At 43.0% G+C, this 12,066-nt stretch overlaps 1 protein-coding gene across 3 annotated transcripts in view; it reads left to right on the top strand.

The window, feature by feature from the left end:
- Positions 1–12,066, top strand: part of LOC141986838 (NELL2-interacting cell ontogeny regulator 1-like) — a 34,070-nt gene that overhangs the window by 9,032 nt on the left and 12,972 nt on the right. For 2 of the 3 annotated variants that reach the window (XM_074951815.1, XM_074951816.1), the window contains exons 2-3: positions 9,691–9,739; positions 11,856–12,000. In XM_074951815.1, coding sequence (XP_074807916.1) covers positions 9,691–9,739; positions 11,856–12,000 — 194 coding nt within the window. Of the gene's footprint in view, positions 1–240; positions 349–9,690; positions 9,740–11,855; positions 12,001–12,066 lie in introns of all 3 variants that reach the window. The other variant, XM_074951814.1, reaches the window with a different exon arrangement.

The raw sequence follows: 12,066 nt of genomic DNA, 5'->3' as shown, positions 1-12,066 counted from the left end.
GCAGGACTTAGAGTCTCCAGGGAGGAAGCCCTGGGGGGACTGCTCTATAACGGGGCAGGGATGGACTTAAAGCTAGCCCAGAAAGGGCTGAGATCTGAGTCCAGAGACAGGGCTGTAGACATTACCATGGGCACAGGGACAGGCCCTATTGGACCTTTTATCCTGGAAGGGGTTTGTTTGTTCATGTTTGACTGACATTACCAAGGGCACAGCGTTTCACTGTGTGTGACTTGGCCACAGGGTTGAGCCACTGAAGGCATGCCTGACAAGGGCAATAGATGACAAGGGGCACCATGAGAAGAAAAGAGTGCAGGATTGCACCTGGCTGACAGAAGGCACTCATGGGAGGTGAGTGACCCCCATCACAAAGCCCCATTGCCTTTTTTGTGCATGCAAATATACTGGGGGAGGAGGCGAGATGAGAATTACTTCATGAAGTGTCTCTTATTTCTTTAATTGCTGTCATAGGTATGAGTTAATACAAATTTCAGTGTGCCAGCATGAGCAGATTTCAAAGCTGCTTGACTGTTGCTCCCTCTATTTCCCGTCTCTTGCTGAACAGCTGGTCTCTAGAAACAGAGGAAATGTTTCCATTGGGAGATTTCAAAGCCAGCTTGAAAGAAAAGGGACAGAGGGTACATCAATATGTTCTCTCCCCTCACTCCTTCCAAGCCCTGGACTATTAAAACACTCCAATTTGGGAATTGTCTATGTTTTATGCCTTCATGGACCCAGAGTCATGTGTTCAGCTCAGTCTGTCGTTGACCTTTAATTAGCTGGCCCACTGTGAACAGAAATTCTGTTTTCCTTTATCCTTTGCTTCAAAAGCATCTGCGGCACAACGTTATGCACAAAACACACAAAACTTATAAGTCTGCATGTGAGAAAGAGAATGCCAATGCAATTTGGCGTGGCATGGGCCGTGTCCCAATACAGCTCTATTACATTTGTTTTGGGGATGAAGGTACTTTCTGAAGTTGCTGTGCTTGTGTCTGATCTAAATGAAGATGGTTTAATTGGGATCTTAAGGCTGCCTTTTCTTTACTTTGAAGAGTTATTTCTGTTCCCTAGTCTCTTCACTGACATGTACAATTTTCTCTCTCTCTCTCTTTCTTTTTGGGTTGGGAAGGCAGGCCAGAATTAATACTCCTTCAAGAATGTCATTCTGTCAATAAAACATCCAGAGGTGCACCTGTCCATTAAGATACTGAGTGCTAGTCACTACTACTCTGGGCCAGATTTAACTCACTAATCTTGAGTTTAAAAGTTTTTCATGTCATTACCAAGCTTTTGAGCCACCTGGTTCCCTGACTTCACTCTTAGGAAAAAGTGACAATTTAGTATTTTCCTTTCAAAATTAAGGCTACATCTACACTACACACCTTTTAGCCACTACAGCTGTCCCGCTAAAAGGTGCGCAGTGTAGCCGCTCTTTGTTGGCAGGAGAGCTGTCTCCTGCCAACAAAGCGCTGTTCACCGGTGCTTTTCGTTAGCAAAACTTTTGTCGTTCGGGGGTGTGTGTGTGTGTGTGTGTGTTTTTCACACCCCTGAATGACACAAGTTTTGTCCTTTCAGGTTCCAGTGTAGACACAGCCTAAGTTTTGAATATTTAGAAAAAGACAGGTAGTAAAGCTTTCAAAAGGGCCAAAGTCCCAATTAGTCAATGAGTGGCTTGCATTGTCTAAGCCGCTCTTAAAAACAAAACAATCAGCAAAAACCCCAAGCCAAAAATTCTACTGTGTGTGTGAAAAAAACATTTATATGCTCATCTATTTTTTTTTTAAAGTACTGAACAGATTTTATTCAAATATGGCTTGCACCATAGCTACAAAACAATCCAACTTTTAAATACAAAAAAGTTTGAGCCAACTTTGAATGATGCAGGGTCAATATTTTTGCCTGGAATAAGTAAGGCATAGTGCATTTGTTTAGTTTTTACACAAACTGCATCAATTCTCTTCAAAGTATCTTCCCTTCTCCCCATTCCCCCTGAGTCACTTCTGTGAGAAGACTAAGTATGGAAAATTACAGACTCAAATGCATTTGTTTGCAAGAGCCATGAGCAATTGAAGAGGTTAAGTGGGGGGTTATAATGGAGGTTGGAATTCAACTTTAACTGCAGAGTAAGCAGTAGCACATGCTAATTTATCTGTCATGTTCGGTGTGTGTTTTTTCAGATACTGAATGCAGCCGTGGTCTTGTTTGTGTCAAAAAGATATTTTTCTTATTATTGTTACTTAAAAACCTTTGTTTGCCTGAACCATGTTGTAAAGCTGCCATAAATCTATTGGGACTTTTTTTTTTCTTATTTTGAATCTTGAAAAATTCTCACTTCAACTTGCACATTTAAAAAAACCCGACAATATGAAAACCACATGCCCTAAGTGTGAACACATTTTCCCCTCCATGATTCAGAGCAGTATTGGATTGTACTGTAACTCTTCAAAGGTGGCAGTATTGTGACAGCAACATTAGCATATCACAAGTGTTCCATTAGCACAGACATAGCAAGAATATGGGCTTTGGAAAAAAAAGAGCTTTTAAACCCCCTCCCCCCACAACGCCTTTCCTCTTTACCTTGATGCAGTTTCCAAGACGCAGTTGGAAAGCAAGTTAAAAGAAATCTCCCTTCTGAGATGAGATTGTTCTGCGGTGATGAAAACCCAGAGATGTCTGCACAGAGCAAGTTCCTTGGTATTAGAAAAACATCTGAGAAACAAAAGGAGTACTTGTGGCACCTTAGAGACTAACCAGTTTATTTTATTATTTTATTATTAGTCTCTAAGGTGCCACAAGTACTCCTTTTCTTTTTTCTTTTTACGAATACAGACTAACACGGCTGTTACTCTGAAATCTGAGAAACAGAAAGCTATGTCTTTTTGTCTTCTTTTCTTTGAGACAGTGAGTGGCCATTAGGACTACAGCTTTGCATGATACAGGGGATATAAGTGTGCCCTAAAAATAATAATGAAATTTACTGTGGAATCCCAGCATACGTGTTTGTATGCTACTCCAATGCATGGCACTCTACTCCAGTGCAGGGCTTTTCAACTTGCAGGTTGTGAACTGGACTCAGTGTCTGTCTGGCCCATGTCTAGGGCTCCTAGGTAATATGGTAATACAAATAAATAATTATATTAGACCTGTGTGAGTAACAGATTTTTTTTTCACTAGTAATTTCAAAATACTGAAAAAAATTTGTTTGGATCAACATAATACTGACACTTTCCTGAATTTTTAGTGAATCAAAAAGTCAGAGACAAAAAAGTTGTTTCAGGGTGAACAAAATGTTTTGTTTCAGTTTTGACCATTTTTAAAGGCTGTTGGGTTTTTTTAAAATAAAATTGAAGGGAACTTCTAAACAAAATTGTTTTGAACTGTAAAACTGAAACAGTTTTTACCTTTTTCTGAAAATTTTTTTTGACACATAATTTGGCAACATCAGCACAAATTTGTAAAATGTTTCAGTATAAACAAATCTTCAATTTTTTGCTGAAAAAACTTTCAGGGGAAAAAATTTGCCTAGCACTGGTTGTGATCACCTTACCCATCCTGGATGGGTATTCCTGGGGTGGAAAAGGCAGGTCTTTAGTATGGAAAAGTTGGAGAAAAATTTTCTCTAGGGCACAGATGCCTTTCTTAGGGCATCCCCAGGATGAACAAGGGCCTTGGTCAAGGCGAGCCATAGGCATTTTTTGTTTTTTTTGCCAGCCTGCAAAATATTTTGCAACCAGCTCTCCTGCCTCCAGATATCCTTAAAAATAAAAGGTACTCTTGTCTCACACTCCCTGCAAAAGTAAATTTTAACCTCTTCTTACTCATCATGATCACCCCCATCCTCCCACACTGTGTGTCTATGTGAGTTAACAACGCAATCCTGTAGCCAATGATGGTAGTTTATTATTCATTTGTTGTATAATGTTATAACTAACTTGTATGCTATTTCATATATCATCATTGCATGCTAAATAGATTTAAATTGTCAGATTATAGAAGTATAAGACTGATCAAGAGTTAGAAGAGATAATTACTTAGATATCTAATACATATGGCTGAAACACAAGGCCTACTGACTAAGGCTTCTAAGATTTTAGCTTCTAGTCATACTAGGCCATAGGCTTAAGAAATGCTTGACACAAGTAAGTGATCAAAGAATGATTAGATATTAGATTGGATATTAGGAAAAACTTTTTCACTAAGAGGGTGGTGAAACACTGGAATGCGTTACCTAGGGAGGTGGTAGAATCTCCTTCCTTAGAGGTTTTTAAGGTCAGGCTTGACAAAGCCCTGGCTGGGATGATTTAACTGGGAATTGGTCCTGCTTTGAGCAGGGGGTTGGACTAGATGACCTTCTGGGGTCCCTTCCAACCCTGATATTCTATGATTCATGATTCTATGAATGACCTTATGCCACAAGATTACAGGAAAAGATGCACCAATGGGTGATATTGCGAAAAATTAACCGTAAGAGAATTTTTTGCTTACAAGATACCAGATAGGGCACGTGTTAGAAAAATGTGACTTAACTGCAGGGTGCACTATATGTGTAAATGCTAATGAGGTATAGTCAGAATCGCATTATAAAAAGAGGGTGCCCAGATGAGGAAAACTGAGCTCCGTATGGGAAACTCCAGCAGGAACCATTGCTCTACTGAAGATCAACTGGCAAGACAGCCATCAGACCTTAAGAATATTGCAAGTATATGACTAACTTGTGCATAGGTCTTTATAGAATTTCTATATACTTGGGTAATAACTTTAACTGTGACTTTAATAAAACTTGTAAAACAGATCAGACCTTGTACTTGTGAAATGTATGCGTGGTCACGATCCTTGGTCTTTATGTGTTCCTAGAGACTCTAAATCGGAAGCAAGTAGCAGAGGTGACTCACTTGGTTGAGCTTGAAACTGTAGCCACCAGCGCCGAACTCACGGTGTTGTAATACAACATTACTAAATTTATTTAAAATAAAATAAAGGGCTACGATCCCAATTTATATAAATGTCTATCTACCTATCTCAGTGTTTGTTTTTCTGCCTCCCATCACTGTCATGTCTGAGTGCCTTCCATGTAAAATGGACAGCAATAGTGAAGTCCTCAGAGTAATCATGTGGCTTTGAAAATCAGGGATGTCATAGAATCATAGAATATCAGGGTTGGAAGGGACCTCAGGAGGTCATCTAGTCCAACCCCCTGCTCAAAGCAGGACCAATACCCAACTAAATCATCCCAGCCAGGGCTTTGTCAAGCCTGACCTTAAAAACTTCAAAGGAAGGAGATTCCACCACCTCCCTAGGTAACGCATTCCAGTGCTTCACCACCCTCCTAGTGAAAAAGTTTTTCCTAATATCCAACCTAAACCTCCCCCACTGCAACTTGAGACCATTACTCCTTGTTCTGCCATCTGCTACCACTGAGAACGGTCTAGATCAATCCTCTTTGGAACCCCCTTTCAGGTAGTTAAAAGCAGCTATCAAATCCCCCCTCATTCTTCTCTTCCACAGACTAAACAATCCCAGTTCCCTCAGCCTCTCCTCATAAGTCATGTGTTCCAGTCCCCTAATCATTTTTGGTGCCCTCTGCTGGACGTCTTCCAATTTTTCCACATCCTTCTTGTAGTGTGGGGCCCAAAACTGGACACAGTACTCCAGATGAGGCCTCACCAATGTCGAATAGAGGGGAACGATCACATCCCTCGATCTGCTGGCAATGCCGCTACTTATACAGCCCAAAATGCCATTGGCCTTCTTGGCAACAAAGGCACACTGTTGACTCATATCCAGCTTCTCATCCACTGTAACCCCTAGGTCCTTTTCTGCAGGACTGCTGCCGAGCCATTCGGTCCCTAGTCTGTAGCAGTGAATGGGATTCTTCTGTCCTAAGTGCAGGACTCTGCATTTGTCCTTGTTGAACCTCATCAGATTTCTTTTGGCCCAATCCTCTAATTTGTCTAGGTCCCTCTGTATTCTATCCCTACCTTCCAGTGTATCTACCTCTCCTCCCAGTTTAGTGTCCTCTGCAAACTTGCTGAGGGTGCCATCCTCCAGATCATTAATGAAGATATTGAACAAAACCGGCCCCAGGACCGACCCTTGGGGCACTCCACTTGATACTGGCTGCCAACTAGACATGGAGCCATTGATCACTACCCGTTGAGCAAGACGATCTAGCCAGCTTTCTATCCACCTTATAGTCCATTCATCCAGCCCATACTTCTTTAACTTGCTGTCAAGAATACTGTGGGAGACTGTGTCAAAAGCTTTGCTAAAGTCAAGGAATAACACATCCACTGCTTTCCCCTCATCCACAGAGCCAGTTATCTCGTCATAGAAGGCAATTAGGTTAGTCAGGCATGACTTGCCCTTGGTGAATCCATGCTGACTGTTCCTGATCACTTTCCTCTCCTCTAAGTGCTTCAGAATTGATTCCTTGAGGACCTGCTCCATGATTTTTCCAGGGACTGAGGTGAGGCTGACTGGCCTGTAGTTTCTCAGATCCTCCTCCTTCCCTTTTTTAAAGATGGGCACTACATTAGCCTTTTTCCAGTCATCCGGGACCTCCCCCGCTTGCCATGAGTTTTCAAAGATAATGGCCAATGGCTTTGCAATCACATCCGCCAACTCCTTTAGCTCTCTCAGATGCAGCACATCCAGCTCCATGGACTTGTGCTCATCCAGCTTTTCTAAATAGTCCCTTTTTTTCTGAGTCCCTCTCCATGTCCTGTCTGTTTTACAGAAGCAGTGTATTACAAACCCCTGCAGAATGGACACATGAAGGAGTTGCCAGGCAGCTGAGCTGGTGAAATTGACAGCTGGCTGAGTGAGCACATAGTAACCTCAGGGATCACTTCTAGATCTGCCAGATAGTAACGTTCCCACTATGCACCCCCCATGACCCTTCCCTGCCCCACAAGAAGTCAGGTCTCTGAGGAGGCTGAGAATCTTGACACCTCTGAATGACAGCCTACCGCTGCACGCACTGTCACCACATGCACACATGCACTGCAGGTGAGCCCCAGATTTTGGTCGGGTGTCAGGGCCAGAATGGGGAACAAAAGGGATCAAGGTGGGAGACAATGGAGTGAGAGAGAATGGAAAAAGTGTGGCAGAGGCAGAGAGAGGACTTGGAAGACAAGAGGCAAGGAGCAGAGGTAAAACAAAAATAGACAAAAGTACAGAAGAGGCACCCTTTTCTTTTCCTGTCTCTCTTAGTTTGCTAAAACCTGCAGGGCTGGAACCTGGAGGGTTTTGGGCTGCTGATGCCTCCCCATCACCATAGAAGGCTTAGGCTGAGTTCTCATGGGAGGACCCTGTGAGGCTGGGCTTGGCAGGAAGTACCGCCCAGCAGGACTTGAGTGACACCCTCTCACAGCCCCCGATTGACCAATATCAGTACTTAAACCAGGAAGCCAGGATGGGAAGCTGTCTGAGCAACAACTCGGACTACCTGCCCATTTTTGCTCCAGATCCTTGCTTGCGATCGACCCTGGTTTGTCCTTGACATCACTCTTTGATTGCTGTCTGTAACCTGGTGCCCAACCCTGACCTCCTGCCTGCCTCCAAGCACCTGACTCTTGGTTCACCCTCTGGCCTGTCTTGGACTCTGTTCTCCCGGTGCCTGACTCCTGCTCCAGCCACTAGGTCTGACTGCCCATGTCCTGGTCATAACACAGCTGACAAACCCTCCTGTGCACATCTCAACCCCCTCTAAAAGTGTCTGTAAATTCTCTTTTACTGGGACAAGTGTTCTGGCTTTTCACTTTGAAAATCTGTCTGTCCTCTAAATGACCTGCTATTATTTTGAAACATAAATCCTGTCTCAAGCTATTAAACTGCTGTAAGTATCTGCAACTCCGGCTCAGGCAACTCCAAGTTTCCGAGGGATCATTCTGATGTTTTGGTGTGCAGACTCACCCATCAGACTGCCAGGCTTAAGGCTTTCAGACAATTCTGGGTTCCAGTGATAACAGTGCAAAGCCTGAGAATTTTTCTTGGTTCACTGAATGGTTAAGTGCCTAAAAACAGTATTCTGCAGAAATCACAGTAATGGGGCAATGCACAGTACAACAATGGGGTGGAGTGCATCTCCTGCAGTCTGTTCTTGATAACAAAATGTTTTCTAGAATGATGAAGGTGTAGCCTGTATCATTTCAGCAACGCTTTGTAGCTTATTTGTCAGGTATTAATAATCAAAGTCAGAATGATTATTGTTTCTCTAAGAACTGCACACCAGACTCCATAGCTTTTGTGTTGGCCTGGAAAACAATATTTTGCTGTCTAACCTCTAAAGACCCCATCCACTACAAATGTATTACTATGCCCAGGGCTGGCCTGAGGCTTTGGGATAAAGGTTAAGGGGATGATTCTTTGGCCTGTACCCCAAACTCAATATGCTCTTCACTTCTCTACCCCTCCTTGCTCATCTGGTCTTGTCTCCTGCCATCTCTGCCCTGCAGTTATGCCAGCCCCAGCCTCCCCTTTTGGCTGTTTCTCTCACAACCACTCCTGTGCTTTCCTCATACTACCCCTTACTGATAGACTACCCTCTGCAAGATGTAAAGCCACCCCCCTCTCCTTCAAATCCCTCTGCAAGACCCAGCTTTACCATGAAGCTCACATGAATTGAATTTACTGCACTAACAGTGGCTTATCAGCCCATTGGGATAGATGAGGACTACAGAAAAAAGTTTATTGTATGTTTTGTTCCTCAGCTTCCTCATTTGGCTTGTTGCTTGTCTAAGACTGTAAACTCTATCTATTTTAGGGTTTCATACTGCTGCCCGTAGTAGCTGAGTGCCTTCCACATAAAATCAATAGTATAGTTCCTAATAGGCTTCATGGGATCTCTAGCTCTTCTCCCTTTTGCAGGGTCAAAACTCTGCAAGATAATTTTTTTTGTGGAGTGGTGGTGCTAGGGGCTTGGGAATCTTCTTCTTCTTTTGTATGGCTTGGGTAGGTAGCAACAATTACAAATTTATATTTAAGTTTGATAGCCAGCAAATGTTCCCTTCATAGCTCTGCTAGTGCATCTCAGTCCTGACCCTCACTTCTGCTATGCCCATCCTTTTGAAACAGGGACTGCCAAACATGCTGCATCATGTGGATGTCTCATGATGGGGCAAATGTGCACAAAGGGCAAAGATGAAATCCAGGAAACTTAAGTTTACGTCTGAAAAAAGTGTTTAATCCACAACTTTCTATCACCATGATACATTCTGCAAGTAAATGTTCTAAATTAAGCAATGCATCACCACGTATGGCTCGAGGGATATGAGAGGGGAGCAAAGGTGCTGGCTCTGGGGCAGGGAGGCAGGGATAAAGTTCTTACTCTGATACGTTCAGTGCCTCCAGTCTTACTAATTCTTCTGCCTCTTCACGTCCAGTGGCTGGGATTGCAAATCTGGAGAAACTTCCTGGGAACCAGCCTTGGGTGATTACAGACCCTTTAACTGGCTGTGCCAGACAAACCGTCTTGAGTGGGGAGGTGTAGCTAATCTTAACAACTTTACACAGAAACTTCCCACTTAAGACTGAGCCATAGCCTGTTCCTCTTTAAATTGTGCCTCTGTACTGAACTGCTCTGCACTGTTGCTATGGAAGATCCTTCACCATAGTAATAACCTCTTTCAGGGAAGGTTAAAAAGAAGCAGTGCACATGCTCAGAGATGCTTTTTCTTGTTCTGTTGGCAGTTTGCAGCGGCCATGTCAAAGAGACCATCACAAAGACAAGAGAAATCAGGTACTAATATATATATAATTTGAGGGATGGGGTGACTTTTGTTTCATAAAACTCCAAACAGGCCATGCTCTCAGATTTTTATCGACTGTCGGCTGCAAAGGCAGAGGCAGACAGCACTTGAAAGCATGTTGTGATTATGCTGCACAGACAGCTGTTTCTGTTCAAACGCCTAACAGTCACTTAGGTGTGGTGTGAGACAACTGATGCCCCATGGGAATGTTTCTTTTACAGGGGGGCTCATTAAAAAGCTGAGCTGGGGCTGGGCCTGAACGTGTCTCAGGTGCCCTGAAAAAGTTTAGCTTAGCGTCTGCTTCATTTGCCTCACTGATGCTGAAGCTTCAGCATGAGTTTATAGGAATTAGCCTCCCTTCATGATGCCCCTGTGCAGCTACAGGCACTTTAGATGTAAATGGCACTCTCCTAATCTGCTGTTTCAGGAGGACACTCTCTGCTTTTGCTGTATCTCGTTGCAAGGACTAGGATTTAACTGGACTTTTTCACTTGGATCACTACTGATTTAAAAAAAAACACCCCCTTTTTTTTGTGCTGTTAATGCTCTTACTAAATTTTACTTTGTTAGTGAAGATAATGAAGACCGGCAAAGGGAATCAATAAATTCACACAGTCTCTCAGTTCTGGTGTTGAAAGAATTACATAAGGGACCCATTTTTTTTTTCTGAAACTGGCCCCCTGAGTTTGTGGCTGCAAAATGTGCAAAGTCTGCCCACTGTAAACTTACACGTACAACTGGGGATTTGTGCATGGAGCACAGATGATTGCACATAACAGTACTCCTTTGCTGGCCCAGCTGCCAATTTGCATATGCAGCAGGTGTTCATGCAAAATTTGCAGATTCATCTCAGTTGCCAGGGTTTGTAAATGTGGCCTTGCAGTTGTCTAAACAACAGGTTTATTCCCTTATGTTTCTGTTGCAATATGAGGAAACCACCTCTTCTGACTGGGAAATTGTAGACTGTACTGTATAATGCTGTATTCCAGCAGCACATTCAGAGCACAAGGATTCAACATTCTTATGCAACATTTTTGCTCAGTGTTAATATTTAAAAATTAGAAAAAGAACGGACAACTCATCCTCTTGCCTTCCTGTGCTCTGCTAATGAGAATCTGCATTCTCTATACATGGAATTTATTTTAGTCTTGTTACTGCTTAGAACTGAGTACGTTTTTCTCTTTGCCTGTGTTTGAATGTACAACAGCTGGTCCCAGTATACAGTGCTCCATCTTGACCTAAGCAACTTATCTACTTGGGTCAAGATGAAACCCTGCATACAAGAGCTGATAGTGTTCACAGGCTTCACCTTTGTATTCAGATGAGGTAACCTTGGGTCAGGCTGTCCAATACTTCTGGCCATACTTTGGCCATCTCTGATGTACAGGAACAAATGTATGACAATAAGTAAAGGTTTGAAAACCAAGCAGGGATCAGAGGAGAGACAAGGGGGAATAATTCATGTCAAGAAACTGCTGGTTTTGTTTTAGTTGTGACCAGCGACTTTGCCTATGGTTCTGTGGGTTGGGGTTTAAGAAAAGCCTCCTCTCCTGCATGAAGGAAGCTGAGTGAAACTAGCTTATGTGATTTGTTTAGTTGCAAAGTAATTATAAAATTAATTTTACTTTTTCAGGTATATGTGAAAAGATGGTACATTAAAAATGAGAGGGAGAGAGCACTTTTCATCTCTAGGTTCAAATGCAGGTCAGCTTGGGAACAGAGCTGCACAAATTCCCAGGGGTTAGCAATGACCCAACCCTTGCTGGTTTGGGTTTGTGTAGAATAGGACAAGTATCAGCCTCACAAAGCTGGCACCATAGTTAGCAATCTCAGCAGAGAGGCCAGAGGCTGACTGAGCCATGGCAAGTGAACTTCTATCTCATTCCTGCAAGAAGTCCCTCTAGGCCAGGTTTGAGGCACATGGGTGGGGTGGGGTGAAGAACTTGGCTCTGCCACTGTCCATGCTGTACCTGTTCTGTAGATAAAGAGAGGAATTTAATCTCCAGGACTGTCAGTCTTGTAACTATCATGAACGTTACAGACACAAAGGGTTTATTTTACAGAACTTAATGTTTCTCACTAACTTGTTTATTGCTCCTAATAAAGGAGGAAGCACCAATTAGCAGGATGCTGACACCTTACCTCCTAAGAAGAGTGGTCTTCATGGTTCCTTTGATTTTTGTAGTTGCGCTGCTCACCATGGAGCCCATTAAAGCCAACCAAGAAGCAGGAACCACAATCCCAGCTGAAAGTATGTACTGCCCTGTATACAGGTTATCTCATAATGATACATGAGTGTAACACAGATTTAATGCTG

The sequence above is a fragment of the Natator depressus genome, chromosome 4, assembly GCF_965152275.1.
Source record: "Natator depressus isolate rNatDep1 chromosome 4, rNatDep2.hap1, whole genome shotgun sequence".
Lineage (NCBI taxonomy): Eukaryota > Metazoa > Chordata > Testudines > Cheloniidae > Natator > Natator depressus.
Note: the sequence above shows the minus strand (reverse complement) of the source record. Positions and strands in the feature narration are given on the sequence as shown.